This window comes from Alexandromys fortis, unplaced genomic scaffold (genome assembly GCF_014885135.2).
Source record: "Alexandromys fortis isolate MF-2015 unplaced genomic scaffold, M_Fortis_MF-2015_v1.1 scaffold_55, whole genome shotgun sequence".
Classification (NCBI taxonomy): Eukaryota; Metazoa; Chordata; class Mammalia; order Rodentia; family Cricetidae; genus Alexandromys; species Alexandromys fortis.
Genome location: NW_026067936.1, coordinates 10,309,968 through 10,331,149, shown reverse-complemented (window position 1 = coordinate 10,331,149; position 21,182 = coordinate 10,309,968). Strand labels below are relative to the sequence as shown.

The following is a 21,182-nucleotide window of genomic DNA, read 5'->3' as shown; positions in this document are numbered from 1 at the left end:
GGTTGGGGGGAAGCACTGTTGGGTGGGACACAGCATTCTCTGCTTTATATGCCTTACAGGATCATTAAATGGACCAGTGTTCTAGGTGTTAGTGACTACAATATAAAAGATAGCACAACACACCAACACCTCCATTTTATGAGAACAGGGGTAGGCACCGGAGACACCCGATAAACAAATCTTCATTTGTTCTCCCTTGGCAATGGGAAGGGAAGCCAATATTCTCACTTACCTCACCAGCATACACATTAACCTTTTGTAGGCAGACCTTTTTAATTAATAAGTGTCTAGATAAGCCAGCGGATAAATTTTTACCATAATACCCACATTATAGAAACATTTGGTTTATTGTTTTTACTGTCTAAGTCATCCAGTGTATACTACATATACAACAGGAGGTGTATTTATTGAGCATATATTTGCTCTCTGTAATTATATCAAATGCTGTGTTTGAAATTGCCTGTCTCACGAGACACCCTCATGAAATAAGTACCTACGCAATCTACATTTTACAGATGTCTAACATCGCAGTACTTAACAAACAGCAAAGACTCAGTAGCCAGGCTGGGTGGTCCATGTGGGTAATCCAAGCACTCAGGAGGCATAGACAGGAGAAGGCAAATTATAGACTAATCTGGACTATATATACAGCAAGACTGCCTAAAGTTAACAGAAAGGAAGGAAGGGAGGGAGGAAGGAAAGAAGGAAGAAAAGGGGGAGAGAGAGAGAGAGAGAGAGAGAGAGAGAGAGAGAAATGAGAGAAATGAGAGAAATGAGGGAGAGAGAGAAAGGGAGGAGGAGAGAGAGACAGAGGGAGGAAGGGAGATTCAAGATAGTGCAGTGGAACCCCAAAGCTCAAACTTAAGAAAAATAAATATTGTTTTTACAAAGTTACATGAGGTGTTAACCAACTTGCTCTCTTCCTGGTGTTATTATAGACTGTACAATAAGGAAATCACACACACACATACACACACACACACACACACACACTTTTCCCCAACATAGATCTAAGATTCCTGACTCATCATAATATTTTAAGTCAAGCGAAGAATGGAGCATTTTGCTACTTCTCTATCCCAAGCATGAGTGAGTCTTGGACTCTCTGCCCTACGGATGCTCTTCATCCCCAACCACCCCATTTCCTCCCTAGTTGCTCCAGGTTCTTATGGCCGTACCCATTCCAGAGACTCTGTGATTCCCAGAGACTTACCCTTAAAACTTGGTGCTCCTAAAGCCACAGATTTGGGTACAGTAAAAATGGTGGCAGAGGGAAAGAAGCACTATCCTTTCCACTTAATTGTCCAAGAAAGTGTGGAGATACCTAAGCAGAGAGGGAGAATTCCAGGATCAATGTGGCTGACGGGAGACTACAGAATTCAAGAAATACAGTTCCTCCCAGCCAGGAAAGGCAGCCAGGCCATGGGCTTGTCCCTCCTTGCCAAGGACAAAATAAATAAATCAAATCATCAGAGAGCCTCCAGACAGGCAACCTCCACACGTAACTGTAAATACCAGAACCCCCCCACCCCCACTTTCTGTTTAAAATTCTGTGGTCAATGAATATGGTCCATTGTGATAAAGCCAAATTCAGATCATTCCATTTCTCCTTAAAATGTTTGCAGATCCATATTAACTAAACGAGGGAGACTTTAAAATTCTTGCCTAATTGTTTGGTGAGCTACAGGCCACAGTCTTCACCCGATTGTATATATAAAAGGGTATTTCGGTGGGTCTTAAATATCCTTATGCCATAACAATGTCACTGCAGAATTTCCTGTAATGAAGCAATCACTGCTTTTCAGAATACTTAGAATAGCAAGAAACTGGTATCTACTGGACTCTCGTTGAGATGTGAACTCTACTGTACCCAGGCAATCAGCAAGGTTTGTCAGAACAACTGAAGTTTGCAATGCATATCTCAGTTCTGCCCTCTATTGTTAATCCACTCTGGAAAGTGCAAATGCGTAGCTAAACACTTTTAAGCCACAAAGAACATTCTTGTTAATTCCATTAACACACCATCTGCCTAAGTCAGAACTAACTTTCTTTTTTAAATAAAGATTTATTTATTATGCATACAGTTTTGCCGGCATGTATGCCTGCATGCCAGAAGAGGGCACCAGATCTCATTATCGATGGTTGTGAGCCACCATGTGGTTGCTGGGAATTGAACTCAGGACCTCTATAAGAGCAGTCAGTGCTCTTTACCTCTGAGCCATCTCTCCAGTCCCTTAGAACTAACTTCTTTGTTTTCTATGAACTTCCACCTCTTCCCAGGTGATGGAGCACACAGACATGATACCACCACAAGAGAAAGGTCAACTATTAAGAAATAAAAAACAGACATCCATATATCCTGCATGTTCCAGGATCAGCCCACTAAAGGAACCACACAAAAGAACATGTGTGGTATGCCAGTATACTGGGAGGTAAATGGTTTGGGTTTTTTTTTTTTTTTTTTTGGCTAGCCTGTTGAATTCTTTCTGGTTTTCACAGGAAAATTGGGGTTTGTTTATAACAGAGTACACACAGTTAGTTTGGTTAGTGGAGGAGGACACTGGTCAGAATTTCCTCGGAAAGAAAAAGAGAACAATATTCAGGTGCAGGACACCTGAAAACGAAGAGTGGCTGGGTATCTACTGTTTGCCCAGAAGCTCACACACCCGCAGACTAGAACATCAAGGGTTTCAACCAGAAAAGAGACTGCACAGAGCTAGGGATTCACAAACAACAGTGCAACAGATTCTGGAATGTTGACCAGCTTGTGCAGGTGACTGCAGAAGTTGGGAGATCACAGAGTATAGGAGTCTTTCTTGTCCAGAAGGTGACAAAAGAGGGCAGAGCTGAGATATGCATTTCAAAACTCTCTCTCTGGAACACCTTGTTTTGTTCTGGTTCCCCCCCCCCCATCTCTGGCTCTTACAATCATTGGGACCCCTTCCTACAACAGTCCCTAAGCATGGCGGGCAGGAATTTGACATAGAAGTCCCATTTGTATCAGAGCACTCAGCAGACATTTATTCTCTGCATCTTGATCAGATGTGAGTTTCGGCACTAGCTGCCATCTACCACACCGAGATACTTCTCCGATGAGGTCTGAGAGCCATACCAATCTACAGGTATAGAAGTAAGAATTTAGAGTGCAGTGTGCTACTAGGTCCCTTTAGAAAACAGTAGTAGTAGGCTTACCCTTAGGTTCTTGGCTAGATTTATAGTAGCAGGCATGTGTTTCCTCCTGTGGAGTGGGCTTTAAATCTAATCAGAAAAGAGTTGGTTACCCACTAAACAGTCATGCCTCTAGGGCATCCACGAGCCTACTCTGCCATGCTGGCCGCTCACTGTAGCTCACAGAGTTTATTGGTGGGTGAGATAGTTGATGAAAGCCAACCAGCAGGAAGAAGCTTCCTGAATAGTACCAACTTGATTTTTCCACATCCTGTGATCAAAGGACATGGGTATTTTCAGCAGTAGGGTCATAACGTCAAGTTCAGGTGAGTAACCAAGAGACAATGGCAATAGCCTGCATTGTTCTGGGGTATCACCACGACACTTCAGCCAACAACTCCATGGAGGTATCCTTCATCTGGCACTGGGCTTTTTCTTTGGCATCCTATGGCTTCTGGGAAGACCATTATCCCCTGTGTAGGGTAATTCCCAATAAATTCTCAATCCTCCACCCTTAACTGAGGAGGTACTGACAGCTGAAGGCTTCTGGGGGAAGAGTCAGTTTTCTGTGAGGCTGTAATCCTAGCAGATGGCCTCCCAACCTATGATTACATGGGCAGCACACAATGGACTTAGTGGATTATTTCAAACAAACAACAAACACGTGAAGTTGGGAGGAACTGGTGAATGGATCTGAGCGTAAAGTAACTAGGGGAAGGAGTGGTGGATCATTAAAATATATGTCCATATGAAACCGTCCAAAGTAAATATTTTTCAGAGTATAAAGCAATCAACCTTCTATTTTCTCTCTACTGTTCCCACCGCAAGTCCACTCAGCCTCCTCCTTCCATGCCCTCTTGAGACTGCATCCTCAGATGAAACCAACGCGGAGCCAGTGTGTCTGTATTGGCCATACGCTTTCCACCGCCATTGGTTTCTACATTATCAGATGGAACAATTACAGCATTTCTAGTGGGTCAACGTCATCTAGGGGCTATATAAAGCATACAGGAGGGTATGCATTTTATTTAACGTCATTTTATTTCATTAATAAGGTTTTTTTTTTTTCTTTCCAAGACAGGGTCTTACTCTGTAGCTCAGGCTGGTCTAGAACTCAACAGCCTCCCGAGTGTCAGGACTATAGGCAAGCAGCACCACAGGCCCAGCTTGTGCCATTTTATACAAAGACTTGAGAACCTTCTGATTCTGGTGGCTAAGAGAGGTGGGGCTTTGTTACAATCCCCAAGTGGTCACCAATTCCTCACACCCATGGGATAGCATGCTTGGGTGTTGAACTGTCAAGAGGCTACAACTAGGAAGTTCTGAAGGAAGCTCCTCACCTCCGTCCAAGCCACTCAACGTCTCCTTCATCACCCAGGAAACAAGGGGCTGGGAGAGATACATGGTGCAAGTCAATCACTACATTCTGTTAGGACTGAGATGTGCCAGTCACAAAGGAATTATGAGAACTTATTTCAGATTTAAGAATTTGCTTAACACCAACACATCAGCCACCAACACCATTCTGGAAAATGATACTAAAGACACTGGCTGCACAAATGAGGTGCCACATTAGATCAGACACAAGTAATGGCAGTTAGCATGCCATTCTGAGGGTGACGGGGATGCTTTAAAATAAGACAGTGGCGAGGAAGGGAGCAGTCACACCACTTAAAACACACCGAGAATCATCAAGCACTGTGTAAATTAGACATCAACAGGGCTTTTGAACTGTCTGACACACTCCATGTCGAGGACAGTTATTGTTTGTTTGTTTGGGTCTTTGAGCACTTCTGCTATCAGATTCCTGGCCATCCCATAATGTGACCACAATCATGACTCCATGACTGTCAAGGGATCCTTCACCAACATACTTCCAAAGCATGGAAATAATTCACATTTGAGCAGATTAGCAAAGTGCACAAGACATCTCCGGGTACCTATTTCTCCCCCAGAGCAAGAAGGACATGGGGAGCAATAGCTTCTCCTCCATTCCTGAAACCTCTTCTCAATGAAATGCTGGGAGAAGCCTCAATTACCCACTACCAAGACAAGTCATAGCGGTAAGCCGCGTGGAGAATAAGCCCTCAAACGAAGACCTACTATGAGCCCTCAACCCCCAAACCTACTATTTACTCCTTACTTTTTACCTCTCTTTCATAGGAGAAAAATGCCTGGAAATTTTTGTTGTCTTTTTAATTATGTGTGTATGTCTGAGTGTGGGTGCGGGTGCGGGTGCAGAGGCTAGAGGAGACCTGGGAGCTGGAGTTATACGCTGGTGTGAGCCATCCCATGTGAGTGCTGGGAATCAATCTTGGCTCCTCTCCAAGAGCAGTTAGTACTCTTAACGCAACGCACTGCAGAGTCCTCTCTACACACACACCTGGCTTTTGTTGTTGTTTTTAAAAGTTTACACCTGGAAAGTTTCCTAAGAAACAGAAAAGATGGGATTCATAAGGCAGCACTAAATAGCCATCATCGATTCTTTTCTGTTTGTAAACTCTGCTCTATCACGATTTCACATATGGCTGAAGGCAGTCCATTAAATGCCAAGTCTCTGATACCCTAGGAGCAAGGAAATTGGGCAAATAAAGGCTTGGAGAGACTTCCTTCAAAGCATTAAAAGACCAAAGTCAAGGACAGAGAGCAGGGGTTTATTCTGGTATCCGGGACTGTTCTGGTTAGCACCTGTTGTCACAACATATCAAGGAACATACTTTCCGGGACTCTTTATCCTTTATTGACAGGAAGAGAATATCACCCCAGCCAAGAGTGGCTGACAACACTGTTGTGTATACCAGGTTCTTCTTTGGGGTTGACTGTGCAAAGGTTCAATGGGGAAAGCAAAGGACTCTTGGCTGAGAGGCCATCCTTAGAGGGGCAGAGAAACCAAGGAGACAAAGTCCAACAAACATACTTTAGAACCGGCCCAGTGACTCCAGTGTCTCTTCAGAGAGGCACACCTGACTACTGTCTCTGGACATTCTGATGCATGTGCCTGCTGAGGACAGTCCGGTCTTGCCCATCTGCCTATATTTTATGGGCTGCTATAGAGGAAGGGATCACTTATTGTGTGAGCTACTTAACTGCCTGGAGCTGCAAGGGCAGGGCTCAGTCTTGGGTTGATGGTCCTACTGGGACACCAAGCCTCAGGCTTAGGTCAAAACCACATGACTCAGTGGCCGCCCCTCTGACTGCTATCTGTGGTTTAGGACACACTGTCAGTTATCACGCTTCTGACATTCCGGTGGGCGTGGCCTAGCCTGCATATTTGCTCTTGTTTTGTGCTCACTGCTGGGGTGTGTGGATGCTTCATGGCATGAGCTTCAGACTTCATCCCACAGGCACAGGCTCTTATCCAGAGTCATGAGAATGAGCGTTTATCCTGGTCTCCGTACTAAAAAAAAAATTAGTCTTGCCAAAGATGCAAAACGTTCATAGTTAGGGAATAGCCCTTCACCTGGAGCTGAGAATTATACCACCAAGCCAGCTGATCTTTGCTACATCCACAGGTTTTCAGACCCCAGGAGTGTTTCTCTCCAGCAACTAGAGAGGTCTGGACCAATAGGCATTCCGGTGACGCCCAAATCTAAAGCTGCTTGTTCATTTAGATTCAATAAACTGTCAAGGAGAGGCTGATAGCATGGTTTTGTTCCCAGGTTGGTAACGGGGTCTTTCTGTGGTAGATTACAAAGCCGCCCATGGGACTGGCCTGATAACTCCGGCTCTGTGCCACCAGGGAGTCTGGCACAAGCCGATAGTCAACCGCTGTATCTATCTTGTCTATTAAACAGCAAGGATCCACGTGAAAACAAGAGATTAGTGTCTCCGGTGGCTCAGGCACATTTACATCAATACGAAATATATTGTGTCCTGCACCTTGCTGCTTCAGTCATATGCCCCTTTATCCCGGCCCTGGTGTATCTGAAAGGCAAGGAGCCGAAGACACAGACTCAAAGAAACTGCAAGGCTGGCGAATGCCTGGGTTGTGATACGTTCAGGGCAGGGGAGATGCAAGTTAGTAGGGCTCCTTGTGTGATTCCACTGTGGTCCCTGAGATGTACCTCAAAACCCCACCAGGGATGGATGATGCTGGGTGCATTCTAGTTAAAAGAGCACCCTGAAACTAGTATTAGAGAGGAATTTCCCTTAGGTGCTTGGGGTAGTTTCCAACACAGCTCTATTGTAAAGGCTTTGCCTAGTGGGCTGTTCAGTTTGGAGGAAATGGGGGCTGGCTTTGCCTTCTACTGCTGATGTATTACAACATCACAGAGACCTGGCTGTACAGGAAGCACACGACAGGAGGAAAGCTGCCCTGCCTGGGTGACACTCCTAACCACAGAGCTCTGGCATATGACCAGACAGCAGGTTCCTGGTGAAGAAAGCCTGGTTTTGTCCTTCTACCTACATTGACTGGATGACAGAGAGGTCACGGTTCTCAAGGGCAAACTTTCGAATGCCTTATAAAACCTTGTTCATTGTGTGCATGCGTAGAGAGGGTAGGCACACTCTATGACCAGAAAACCAGGATGCTGCCCGACTGTGGCCACCGGGCCAATCAGTGACTGGAGCTATCACCAAGACAGCGAGCTTCAATCCAGGAAGGTCTGTGGTTGCTGATTTACCAACTTCAAGTCGTTTCACCTCGGTTTAAGAGCAGCCCCTTTGGTTTCTAGTATGACAGAAACATCCAAGTAAAAGCCTCGAGCCAACAGGATGTGTCTTCTGTAGACTGTGCAGCACATATCCTGTGTGAATATTTATCTGCACAGGTGCATTCCCCGTCAGTCCATTTGGGGGAAAGGTTGTAGCCAGTCCACAGTCTTTGCTTTTCTGGGACTGATTAAAGAATGAGAGACCCCTGCAAAAATCAGATCATTATAGATTTTCTGCAGGCTTTTCTGATTTAATGGCCCCTTGCTGTTCTTTGAAGTGAAAGCCATTTAATTCTGCAATGACAGTTAAGAGCGCTCACTTGGGACAAGAATGAGGCTCACGTGGACCCTAACAGCTTCTCAACAAAGCTCTGCATTAATGCTGTTGGGGGGGGGCATATATTTTTTTGGTTGTACATACCAGAAAATAGAAAACAAGCCAATGAACTATATGTACATTTTAAATGAGTAAACTCTGTGGTTTATGAATTATACATCTGAGAAGCTTTTTTTTTTTTAAATGTTGACCTCATCAGCAAAGTAAAATATCACACAAAGGCAGGAAAAATAAGTTTCTATTTTGCCACTTGAGATGCGCCTGCCTTCTGGATTTTTCAAGGTTTATGCACTCATGGTTGAATTTGGCTTTGGGCTATCACAACTACACAGCCAGAATCTGCAACAAGGAGCAGGGGCTGGTGGGACTCGGGGACTCACTTGGAACAGGGGCTGATCACAGTCGGTGTAGGTGGGTAAACCAAGGCCACATTCACTCGCTCACTGCCATTCTTGGGACAGATGATCTCTGCCACCCCTTCTGGCCTGGGCTGGCTCAGCAACTCCCCTGCAAAGAAGAGAGAGAGAGAGAGAGAAAAAAAAAATCATCAGGAAACAGGTCCAAAAGAGTGGGACTCATTTACACAGAGAAATACAGCCCTTCCAAGGTGGGGAAGGGAGGCAGAAGGCCAGTAGTGAGGAAGTAAATGGTCTATAGACAGGGAGACAGAGAACCAGCATGTAGCCAGCATGGCTCGACTGCAGGGTTCCAGTGCCAGCTGCCCAGATGCTCAGCACATCACCATGGAGAGCACTCTTATACATGATGAAGGCAGTCACGAGAAGGTGTGACCTCCAGACGAAGGAAGCACCTGCCACAATCACCTTTCTTTTCCGACTGACTCCTGAGATCTTCATGCCAGCCAGGCAGGGCTGCCAGTGAGGGGGGCTCATAACTGAGATTTGGGCATATGGGGTTTCGGCAGCGCTAGCAGGCTCGCAGCAAAGTTCTGTGTAAATGATCTGGGCAGGCGGCAGGCTCGAGGTGTTAACACGGGAAACAGCAGAACCACAGTCCCACCTCCCAGACAAGAGGATTTCCTGAGTGCCGAGTCGAAAGCACGCGGTATTATCACATGACTAACAGGGCCTGCCTAGTAAAAACATGTGATTAATTTAATGGATTAACTCAATACCTAAGAGAAATCAGACACTGGGCACACCTGTATGTCATCTTTCTGCCATGAAATCACTAGCTTTTCAGGAGGAGCAACAACTTCCACTTCTGAGCTTCCCCCTGGCAGATACCTCATCCGGCACCTTGTCCTTCCTCCTCCTATCCTCAGGTCCAGTCCTCCAGGCTTCTCTCCTTGGAATACTCAGTCAACAGTGTCTAGCTCCTGATAGTCCTTGTTTCTGCATGATGGCCCTGCTTAAGTCTAGAAGCAAGTAACTCAAACCAAGGACACAAGAGGCATGCCAAATTGGGGAAAGATCCTACTGAGGTTCATCAGGTTTTTTTTTTTAAATATTTATTTATTTATTATGTATACAATATTCTGTCTGTGTGTATCTCTGCAGGCCAGAAGAGGGCACCAGACCTCATTACAGATGGTTGTGAGCCACCATGTGGTTGCTGGGAATTGAACTCAGGACCTTTGGAAGGGCAGGCAATGCTTTTAACCACTGAGCCATCTTTCCAGCCCATGTTCATCAGTTTTGATGACCATTTGAAGTTCTAGAGACTCCAGGGTATATGCTGATATACAAGGACAGAAAGCACTTTTGCTTCAAATCCTGTAGTTAAATCGGCAAGGTGGCTTGGTGCAATATGTACTTGCAGCAAAAGTCTGATGACCTGAATTCAATCCTCAGAACCCACATGGGAAGTAGAAGGAAAGAACTAATTCCACAAAGTTGTCCTCACCTTCATATATCCACATGGCATGCGCAGCCACACACACACACACACACACACACACACACACACACACACACGCACACACGCACACTCAAACACACACACATTTCAGCTGAGCTCACAATGATGGAGCACATTCCGTATGGAATCAGAACCCTGGAGTCTATGAACATCATGTAAGTCTTTACCACATCCCACTGAGGGCTCACCTGCATTTTACAAATGAAGAAGCTGCCACCTCACTTAGGGTTTCCTTTGTTGTGATAAAACCCATGACCATAAACAAGTCCGGAGAGAGGAGCTAAGTACAGCTTACAAGTTTCAGGTAACAGTCCATTGCTACTGAGAAGTCAGGGTAGGAACTTAAACGGGGAAGAAACTTGGAGGCAGGAGATGAAGCAGAGACCATGGAGAAATGCTGCTTATTGGCTTGTTCAGCTCAGGGCCTCCAGGCCAGAGGTAGGCCTGCCCACAATGAGCTGGGCCCTCTACATTTATCATCAATCAAGGAAAGGTACCACAGGTTTACCCAAAGGCCAATCTGGTAGGGGCATTTTCCCCAGTTGAGGTTCTTCTGAGACCAAAGCAGGAAAAATATACCTTGAAGGCTAAAGGTTCTGTTTGCACTTGAGACAGTTAAGAATACGTTTCTGTTTGTCCTGTTTGTTTGGACCATCTGTACTGGATGCGCTGGATCACATGTGGGTAGGAAGTAAGTGAGCAGGAAATAAATCAGGATGTATGTATGCTTGCCTCTGATTGGTCATAAGCAGGAGGTACATAGGCAGGAAATATGTCAGGATGTATGCTTGCCCCTGATTGGACCAGATGGGAAATGCAATAAATTATAAGTTTTGAAGCTTCTGTAAAATGTGACTCATGGCTATTTTATGGGAACCCAGAGGTGGACCTAGCTAGAGCCCATCCACCTGGCCAGTATTTATTAAAGCCTTCTTGAATTTTGACTCAAAATTGTGGGACTGGAACTCGGAATTAACAGTTCTCTCTTCTGGAATGATTATAGCTTGTGTTAATTCCCCAAATGGACCATTTTTCTGTGGCTTTGCACACTAAGAACGGCCACTAGTCCATTCACCAAATCCCCGCAAATATAAGAAGTAATGCAAATGTCAATCTAGTACCATCGGCTGGTCTTGGGGACACCTATGTGTCAGAACCGTGTGTCCTCCGACACCAGCCAGGGAATGATTAGAAACAAAGATGCCAGCTACAAATGGCAACAGTAAGTGGTGTCAAAGCAATACAAGGGATGGAGTAAGAGCAAGTCAGAGCTCGCTGACACCTGGAAGCCATCCAGTCTAGCATCGGTGGCTAAGCCAGATGTCTGAGTTCTAACAGAGTTGCTAAGAGCTGTGCATCTGGGCAATCCAGGCAGCCTACAGTGACTCACAGAACCACCAGGGCCTCCAGCACACAGCGCTTTCAGCTGGTCCTGGCCATCCCTCTCCTGGCTCCTCGTTGGTATTTTTAATTAGAATCCTAAGGTCACCCAGGAGCCCGAGTAGAGCTCGGGATTCTCTGTTTCCCCTTGGGAATCCTCTGCTGATTGATTGCCACGCCGCACGGGCCCCAGCTCCATCTGCTCTGGACTGCCTGCATACCCAGATAGCGACTGCAGGTGCCAAACCCTATCCCCTGCACGGATCCCTGGCACCAGCCACACACAGCTGTTTTATTGTTAAAGACGCTATAGTCTTTGGTGAGCACGAGGCCAGTTTTTTTTTTTTTTTTTCAAGACAGAACTGGATATAAACTGCAGATTTTTAAGCCTTGGTTACCAACTTCTAAAAAAAAAACCCAGCAGCCTCTCTGCCCTCTTGACAGAGTCAGGTAGATGGTTTGGCTTAGGCCACGTCTGGTTGTGTTGTGGGTGTGGTTTATCCCTCAAGGGCCGTGTGTCGAAGGTTTGCCCTACCTGTTAAGATTCCGAGAGGAGATAGAGACGAGGAAAATCTTAGGTTAATCGCCACCACGTGCTTAGAAAATAGAAGGACTCCTTTCTCCATCCCTGGCTCCTAATGTTTGGTGCGATCTGTCTTTCCACGCAGGCTTCTGCTGTGAGATGAGGCGACCAAAGAGGGCCCTCACCAGAGCCAGTGTCACGGGGTTTGAACTTTCTGCCTCCAAAACCATGAACTAAAGAAACGCATTTCTCTACATGGCTAGCTTGCTTCAGGTGTTCCGTCATAGTAAAGGATAGTGGAAGGATAACACGTGGAAGATGGTACGTGTGAAAAATCGGCGTGATGAAAAAAGAAAACAAATGAACACGCAAATAGAACGTCATTTCAAGTACACCCACACCAGCAATAACCTACTGTACCGTGCCAGTATTCTGAGGAGTGATCTATTCTAAGAAAACTTGCCTTACCAGAAATTCGAAGAACGGTCAGAAATACGTACGTTATTGAGGAAAACAACGGATCTAAACGCCCTTAGCTTGATCACAAAGCTAGAGCTTAAGATGTGCACCGTTTGGTGGAGCAGCCACCTGATGGGTGTAAGGACTGCAGAAGATGGGGGTCCCCGCCTCAAGGCAGGCCTGTGAGAGCGGGAGCCTGGCACCCCAAGGAAGACAGAGGCACAAAGCTGTAGTGGCATTTCAACTGTATTTTAATAAATAAAGCTTGCCTGAAGATCTGAGAGTAAAACAGTCCCACTGGTCAGCCTTACGGACCAGACTGTGGTAACACACACCTTTAAACCCAGTAGCCACAATGACACACACCTTTACTCTCAGTAGCCACAATGACATGTATCTTTAATCCCAGTAGCCACACTAGTTGCCACAGAAATCAGGTGGTGCACGCCTTTAATCCCAGCCCTAGAGAGGAATATAAGACAGGGAAGACAGTTCTCAGATGCAGTCTCCTCCTGAGATTCTGGGAGGCAGGATCGCCATTTCAGACTGAGGTCCAGGTAAGAGCCAGTGGCTGGCTGTTTTACTTTTCTGATCTTTAGGTTGACCCCCAATTTCTAACCCTGAGTTTTCATTTCATCATGAATCACAAAGCTCTCAGTCCTGCTCCTGGATGGCAAGAGAATTCACAGAGATACTAGCAGACTGTGGAGGAAAAAAAGTCAAAAGGCCCAGCGCAACGGGCTGGGGGCTCCTCGGAGATCGAAACGTGATCCCCGGGTGGCAGGTGTACTGGTCAGCTGCTGCAGACGTCAAGCTGAGGTCTTGAGTTGGCCCTTGGGTCACTGGACGCATGCCAGTGGAACCGTGGACCTCAAATCTTCTCCTTTCTCCCTGCTTCCTGGCTAGAGATGTGAGTGCTTGCTCTGCCATGATGTGCTGTCCTTGTGCAAACTCACGAGCTGCCCGGACTTGGGTTTAACTCCAAAATTATAAGCCTGAGCAAAGCTCTACTTCAAAAAGAGCTTACGGCTCTTTTCCACAGTACCAGCCCAGGGTAGTGGTTCTCAACCATCCTAATGCTGTGACCCTTTAATACAGTTCCTCACGTTGCAGTGACTCCCAAACCATAAAATAATTTTCGTTGCTACTTCGTAACTGTAATTTTGATACCACAATGTTGTCATAAGTATTGAACTGAAAACAAACCTGATCTAACCCAGGGAAGAAAAACAACAACAATGCACACTGGATCAATGGACATTAAACGAGCGTGTGCTATGTGCTGGGTGTCGTGTGTATGTATTATCTCAGTCCTCACAACCATGTAAGATAGGGAAAGTTATTCTCAATACATAGAAAGGGAAACTGGGCTGACAAGATGGCTCAGATAGCAAAGGCACTTGCCAAGCTAATGACCTGAGTTCAAACACTAGAACCTAGAGACTCCCATGTCTTCCTCTGACCTCTACACGCTGAGAGATACACATACAAACACAAACATATACAGACATATATATACACATACACATATACATACTTACACAAACATCCATATCTATGGGGGTGGGGACAGCTAGTCAGCCAGACACAAAATAAAAACATAATACAAGGGAAGGCTTACAGGGTATATAATGTTCACCAATGATCACAAGAGGACTTCATGGAATTTGAACCAAGAACTACCGAATTCAACTCTTTTTTTTTTTGTTTTGTTTTGTTTTGTTTTTTGAGACAGGGTTTCTCTGTGGCTTTGGAGCCTGTCCTGGAACTAGCTCTGTAGACCAGGCTGGCCTCGAACTCACAGAGATCCACCTGCCTCTGCATCCCGAGTGCTGGGATTAAAGGCATGCGCCACCATCGCCCGGCCCCGAATTCAACTCTTAAACACCATATCAGAATGTCCCGTGACAGGGATAATGTGATAATTAAATTAGATAACACATGGAAATCACCAAACACTATATCTGGCATCTGATAAGTTTGAGACAGGATTCTATAGAAGCTTAGTCTTCCAAATCTATAAAGAATTCACATAAGCACACGGTCAGCACCAGATGGCCAGCGGTGAGACAATCCGGTAGACCTTCAGTTACCACATGCAAAACTTTGCCTCGCCAGAAACTAAAATAACTCAAATGAAAACATTTGATTTTATTATGCATCTGCCATCCACAGCGAAGTAAGCGAAAACAATAATTCCCAGAGAGGCAGGCACTATGACAAAGGTAAGTTTACGGAGGACACTATAGCAACAAATTAAGGAGAAATTACATCTAAAACTTTCTGATGGGGCTGGAGAGATTACCCAGCTGTTTGCTAAGAATTCTTCCTGCTCTGTCAGAGGACCAGAGTCTGGGTCCCAGCACCCACCCAGGCAGCTCTACAAGGCTGGAACTCCAGATCCAGGGGATCTGACACATCTCTTTTGATATCTGTAGATATCACACACACACACACACACACACACACACACACACACACACACATGCGCACATACACACACACTCTGTAACTCCAGATCCAGGGGACCTGACACATCCCTTTTGATATCTGTAGGTATCTTCACACACACGCGCGCACACACACACACACACACACACACACGCACCCCACACGCATATACTACACACACTTGACAAACAAATAAATACAGCCTGCCTTTATTTCTGACAAAAACAACAGGATCACTCTATTTATAATATGAAGAAGTGTGTTCACACCCTCAAATGTCCTGCAATAAGGAAATGCTACTGTAAGACACGACAACAAGGGACACTTTATAGAGCATAAAGGTTATGAGGATGGCGTTTCCATGTAAACATTGAAGCTTTGTCTAACATGAATTAAGAGTAAATAGGTCCTTGGGGACTAGATGGTCTTAATCGTTCACTTCTTTGACACTTGACTTTAAGTGATGGGCTTTCCTTCTGGGGGAAGTGCACACTTGTGGTCATCAGCGAGGATGTGGAAGCGAAGCCTCCTGAGCACATCCTGGTGTCTACTGAGGCCACTACGCAGCCTCCCGTGTGCCTCAAGGCTGTGGAGAACTGCCTCATTCATTACTCAGGCTCAAGATTTGTGCCAGGAGAATGACAGACGACTCTTAACTATGTTTTCCTCCGTTAAAGAACAGAACACCACGTCCTACTAGGACATTAAGAAAAAAAAAATCAACAGCTGATCATTGAAATGAGCCCCACCCCCACCCTATCGGAGCACTCCACAATTGGGCATATTATGTAAAAACACTAAAAAGTTATCATACCAACAATGCAAGCCATTGTGTTGCAAGTCAAAATGTTTGTTCAGGACAAATAACCGGATCTAGGCTAAAGATGCCAGGTATAAATATCATGCAAAACAAAGAACTTATAAAATTCACACAGATGATATTCAGGGAGAAAACAAAACACCCAGACCATAAAAGAAGAGACTGAGTGAAGGAATGAAAAAATAGGAGACAGACTTTACAGAGTCCAGCTCAGTAGAAATAAACATTATCTACACACAGGTCTTAACAGCCAAGGCGAGGATCACAAGAGAACATTAAAGACTGAAGAGGAATATTCAGGGGGGAGAAACTTGGCAGTGAGGGTGGCCCTCCAGGAGGTTGAGATGCTGACCTCACTGGACAGTATGAAATTCAGGTCCCCGGACTGTGAATGTTGGTCCCTGCATTAACCCGGGTAAGAACAGTCCACGTTCAGTTAACCAACTAGCAGGCTGGAATTGACCTCTGGTGCCGATAAAATCACAGGTAAGTTGTCTTTGATAGATAGATAGACAGACAGACAGACAGATGATAGACAGACAGATAGAGATAGATGCAAATGCCAATCAACCCACAACAGCAGCAACAACAAAACAAAATCATCATCCTCTTCTAAAATGATGACTTGATTTCATCATGAATCCCTGAGCTCTAGTCGACTTTACAAGGGGGAAGAAGTTGTTACCTCCATCTGTTTGTTCACCGCTCGTGTCTGCTTTGATTCTGAGTGGTCCTAACCATCTTCAGTGAGTGTTTATGCTCTGAGTGGTCCTATCTATCTCCAGTGAGTGTTTATGGTCTGATCATCAGGAAGCAACGAACTTCCAACGTGCTTCCAAACGTGCTCCGAAGTGCTGACAGGTGACAGTTACAGGAGTAGCAGCGACCATAATCATGACTCTTGGGTGACTCACACAGCATCCCCACCCCGTCGGTCTTGTTGTACAATGTCCTCGGGTACAAGCGACAATCTCCACCTTTCAGTGGCCCTCGGTGGCAGGTGTACCATCCAGGCAAACAAGCTCCGCGTTCCCTAACAAGTGCCTGCTAATTACACAAGGCTTTCTCCCTTTTGAGAGAAAGGAGAAAGGGACACTAAATATCTCGGGTACATCAATCAAAGAAGAATTCCATTTGGTCCATGGGAGTCCCTGGGGGGGTCATCGCCCGGGACTCTTCTAGACTAACAAGGGGTGACTTCAGAAAGGTTCAAATCCACTGCAAAGGTGTCCCTTTACAGACTTTTATCTGGGGCGAATGTGTGAAGGAAGCCAAGGCAAACAGGAAAGAGCTGGCAGGAGGCAGAATGCAGATCTGTAGGCAGGGCTAGCCTGGGCTGAAGGAACGCTCCATTCAGGTGTGAGAGAATGTACTCTACCCTCACACACAGGGCACACATGTGACCCTAACTCCATGTTCCTTAGTGAAAACAGACCGGTAGTGCTAACCTTGTGGTCAGGAGGATTTGTGACTAGCTGTGCCACTGTCTATGTGACATTTTCTGGATCACCATCCTGTGACAGCAAATCAGGACTCAAGGCCCCTCCCTCGCTCAGTGGCAGGGAGATCAACTCATGACTGTTTGGTGCTAGGTGTTCTACAAGCCACAGCTGGGCTATAGAAATGACTCTATTTAAAAAAAAAAAAAAAAAAAAAAAGGAAGAAAGAAAGAAAAAGAAGGAAGGAAAAAGAAAACCTTTCATAATGAAAGAAAACAGAAAAAAAATTCTTTTGAGGCACGGCCTTACACCATCACCCAGGCTGAAGGAAAAGCCCTAAGTAGCCCGACCGGGCCTAGATTCACAGTGGTCCTCTTAGCTCAGCCTTTCAAGTGCTAGTGTTAGTGGTGTGAGCCATGATGCCTGGCTACAAATCTGTTTTCTATCTCTGACGATAATAAAACCTGAAGTTAAAGATCTAATCTAAGACTACTCCTAATTCTGCCAGCCGTAACTTATAACCCTTTAGAGAGGCACTAATAATACTATACATATAATTATGAGGATTTGGGGTAAATATTCTAATATTAAAGTTCTGTGCAATATTCTGAAAGATCAAAATGGGGGAGCTCTGGCCTTGGATCACAGAGCCATTCCTAAAACACGCGGCAAGACGCTCACCCAGGAGAACTGAGGGGCAAAGGTACCAGCAGTGTCTTTCCAAACTCCACCCGAGGTTAGCCCCCTCTCGCAGCACAAACTTAGCCTTTTTCATAAAGCCAGCCCCCTTTGCTGTTTGTGATCTCTCATTTCCAGTCCTCATGGCTTCCCTTTCCTCCGGCACTCGCACCTAGAGTGAAGTGCCACATCTGAGCATCCTCAGGCTTCCTAGGGATGAGATCCAGGTGGGGACTCCAGGAAGATTCCACTTGGACGTGTGGGGCTCTGACACTTACAAAACAATATTGCTGGGGCCAGAATGAACATCTCAGGAGACATTTCGACATGGCTCATTCCAAGCTTATGAATGAGCCGGAGAAAGAAAGGACTCCAGGGAGGCTATGGGAAGCTGTGTCACCCAAGTGGAAGGGCTTTGCTTTGGGTTCAAAAGAGAAACCAGCAAGAAAGTAAAAGGTCATTTTCTGTCCAAATTCTTTTAACAACTATCCTCAGCATCTCCCCCAGTCCCAGACTAGCCCAGACATATACAAATAATGAGGGTTGGTGAGGAACGAGACCTTTGTTTTAGATTCCACAAGAGAATTCTATAAAGTAGTGATTCTCTGTGGACCATGACCCTTTGGTGGTGGTGGTGGTGGTGGTGGAAATACCTTTCCACAAGAGTCACATATTAGATATCCTACATATCAGACATTTGCAATGATTTGTATCAGTAGCAAATTCACAGCTATAAAGCATCAACGAGGATAATTTTATGGTTGAGGAGTCATTACAACACGAGGAACTGTATTAAAGGGTTGCAGCATTAGGACAGTTGAGAACCACTGCTCTAGAGGGGCTAAAAGTAAGTCACCTTATGTCCTAGAGAAAGCAGAGCCAGGGGAACTATGAAGCTGGCCAGAAGGGATGTGAGAAGAAATCAAGAGCAAACATAAGCGACAAACCCCCTCTACCCGAGAAAGAGAAGAGCTGTTCAAAAAAAAAAAAAAAAAAAAAAAACCAAAAAACAAAAAAACTCAGGTGAGTAAATCAACAGGGGACTGACATCGGAGGCCACCTAAGGCTTCTCCAAGATGCTTTCCACGGTGTAGAGGGGGCTGCTCATTCATGTATGTACTTAACTATCCACAGCAGGAAGCATGCACACACAGTAGCAATGTACCAAAGCTGACTGACCAAGTTGCTAGCTCCGCCTCTGCTGTCTGCAGAAGCCCTGCCCCTAGGCGTCCTTAGAACATGCAGAGGACACACCACCCTGTCCTCCTTCTTGGCCCCTGAAAGCGCCAGACACAGTCTGACCCTGGTTCGCCCTGGGGCAGAGGAGCAGAGAGAGGACCCTTGCCTTCCCCACCATCCCACTGGATCCCATGCACCTTCCCTCTGAGCATGTGCCTGCCACTTGGCTCCTTTTCAGGACTAAGGGTTTATATAAATACAAACCCACCCAAGAAAGGAAAACTATTTCTCCTTTTCCTGCTCTGGCTAAAGTTCCAGCGCACTTGGCTGAGGATTAGACAAACAGTGCAGATCAAAGTGTGCTGAGGGGCTGGGGAGGAGGGGGAGGGGAGCAGATCCTACTCCCTCCCCCTCCCCAGCCCTCTCCACCTCACACTCAACAAGATCATAAAAAGCCTGCTCAGCTGGGCTGAAGAGCTTTAAGGTGACTCTTCATTTGCATGGCCTGTCACCTACTTCTAGGCAAAGGTTCCAGGCTCTGAGACTTGGATGCAGCCAGCACAGAGGAGTTCACACTGGAAGGTTCCCTCTCCAGCGTCAGTTTCCAGAGGAAAGTAAAAGGAGGCTTTATGGCTTGCAATCTGAACCGCTGGTCTGTAGGCCTTATCAGCATCCTCTGGTTTTGCAACATGAAGGGGGAGAGGGGAGGACTGGGAGCTCTCCAGAAATGTGCATTCACGTCTCTGTCTCTGTCTCCTAACAAGGAAGCAGAAGGTTTTCTGCAGCTTCATTCCCCTCTCCCCACAGAGAGAAACTGAAAGAAGAGAAATGAAAACTGGGGCTGGGAGAGAAAGGGTGGGGGTGTTTCTTAAGGGGTTGGAAGACAGAAAAACCACAGGCCTGGAGTGAGACACAGTGCTTAGAGGCCAGACAGAGCCTTGACCCAGCTCCACTTCACTACGTTACACAGGAATGCCACCCACGCGTGTGAACAGGCTGAGAAGGGACATATCCCCACGCTCCTTAGGCTCCTTAGCCTCGACAGCTGAGAGCTGCAACTCCAAACAAGAGTTCTCTTTCTATGTGGTTCACCACGGAGCCCAGGCTGGCCTCGAACTAGTGATCCTCCTGCTTCAGTCTCGTGAGTGCTGGCGTTGTAGGCGTGTATCCGTGGCTCTTTATTTCTCAGGTGTGTCTCAAGCAGCAAACAGAGGCAGTGGGCATCCAAACTGAAGCCCAAACCCACAGGGATCAAACTAAAAGACCGCCATGAAAGCACCCAGGTCTGGAGAGAGGTATGGAGGCCATCAGAGAGTTTAGGATGCCGTCCTGAGAGGCCACCTCTCGGCCAGGACCCCATCAGGTGAAAGCTCTCTGTCCCATGTTGCTATATCCTCCCATGACTGAAGGGGCGGCGGTGGGGGTGGGGAGGGTGGGGGTGGGGAAGGTGCAGAGGGTGGGGAGAGTGGAGAGGGGCAGCGGTGGAAGGGTGGTGTAGCTTGCTCAAGCTTTTTAATAAGCAATCTCATTCCAACCATGAGGGTGGAGCCGTATGTGACTTAACCATTTCTGAATGACTCTGCTTTTCAATATCATAGCAGTGGTTCCTAGATCCAGACCTAGAGACTTGGGAGGACACCCATATTCAGAATGCGGCAGCCATCTGTCTTCAAGACCAGCAAACTGCTTGACGGCAGGAAGAACGCATTGTGTCCGTTCTTCTGGACATGTTCCACACTGTGGAGCTGGGGCATCTCCTAACCTGCATTTGTGAGAAGGCAGCAATGCCGCTTCTGCTGGAATCTATTTATGGCTAAGGCACTTAGGAGCCACCGTGATGGTTATAAAAGGATGCCCGGCTGGACCAACCCCAAGTCAGAGCTGTACAGTCACCTAAGTGGATCTAATATTAACAACCTAGCATCTAACAACTGAGGGACACCACCATTTGCCAATGGCTGTTAAATGCTGTACGCCCAAAGAGTTAAAGCTAGCTAACGGCTCTAAGTGCTAGAGGGAAAGCAGCAATGTGGGCATATGACTGCTGCTAAGGGCAAACATGGAAGCGCTGGTGCTTAGGGTAAACAGCTCGAATCAGCTGGACACAGGAAGCCTGACTGCTCCCTCCTCTCCTTTCTCCTTGACACCCTGCTTTTTATCAGGTAGTAGAACTTGAACATGAACCACAACTGAAGCTGACCCAACACTATTC

General features: G+C 46.2%; 1 protein-coding gene across 2 annotated transcripts in view; it reads right to left on the bottom strand.

The window, feature by feature from the left end:
• The window catches only part of Mfhas1 (multifunctional ROCO family signaling regulator 1), an 80,356-nt gene that overhangs the window by 6,711 nt on the left and 52,463 nt on the right, over positions 1–21,182 (bottom strand). The window contains exons 2-3 of one of the 2 annotated variants that reach the window (XR_007592587.1): positions 8,541–8,667; positions 1,214–1,324 (exon numbers count right to left, since the gene is read on the bottom strand). Coding sequence is in view for 1 of the 2 variants with exons in the window: in XM_050146728.1 (XP_050002685.1) it covers positions 8,541–8,667 (127 nt within the window). In the remaining variant the exon portion in view is untranslated. The remainder of the gene's footprint in view (positions 1–1,213; positions 1,325–8,540; positions 8,668–21,182) is intronic. The other variant, XM_050146728.1, reaches the window with a different exon arrangement.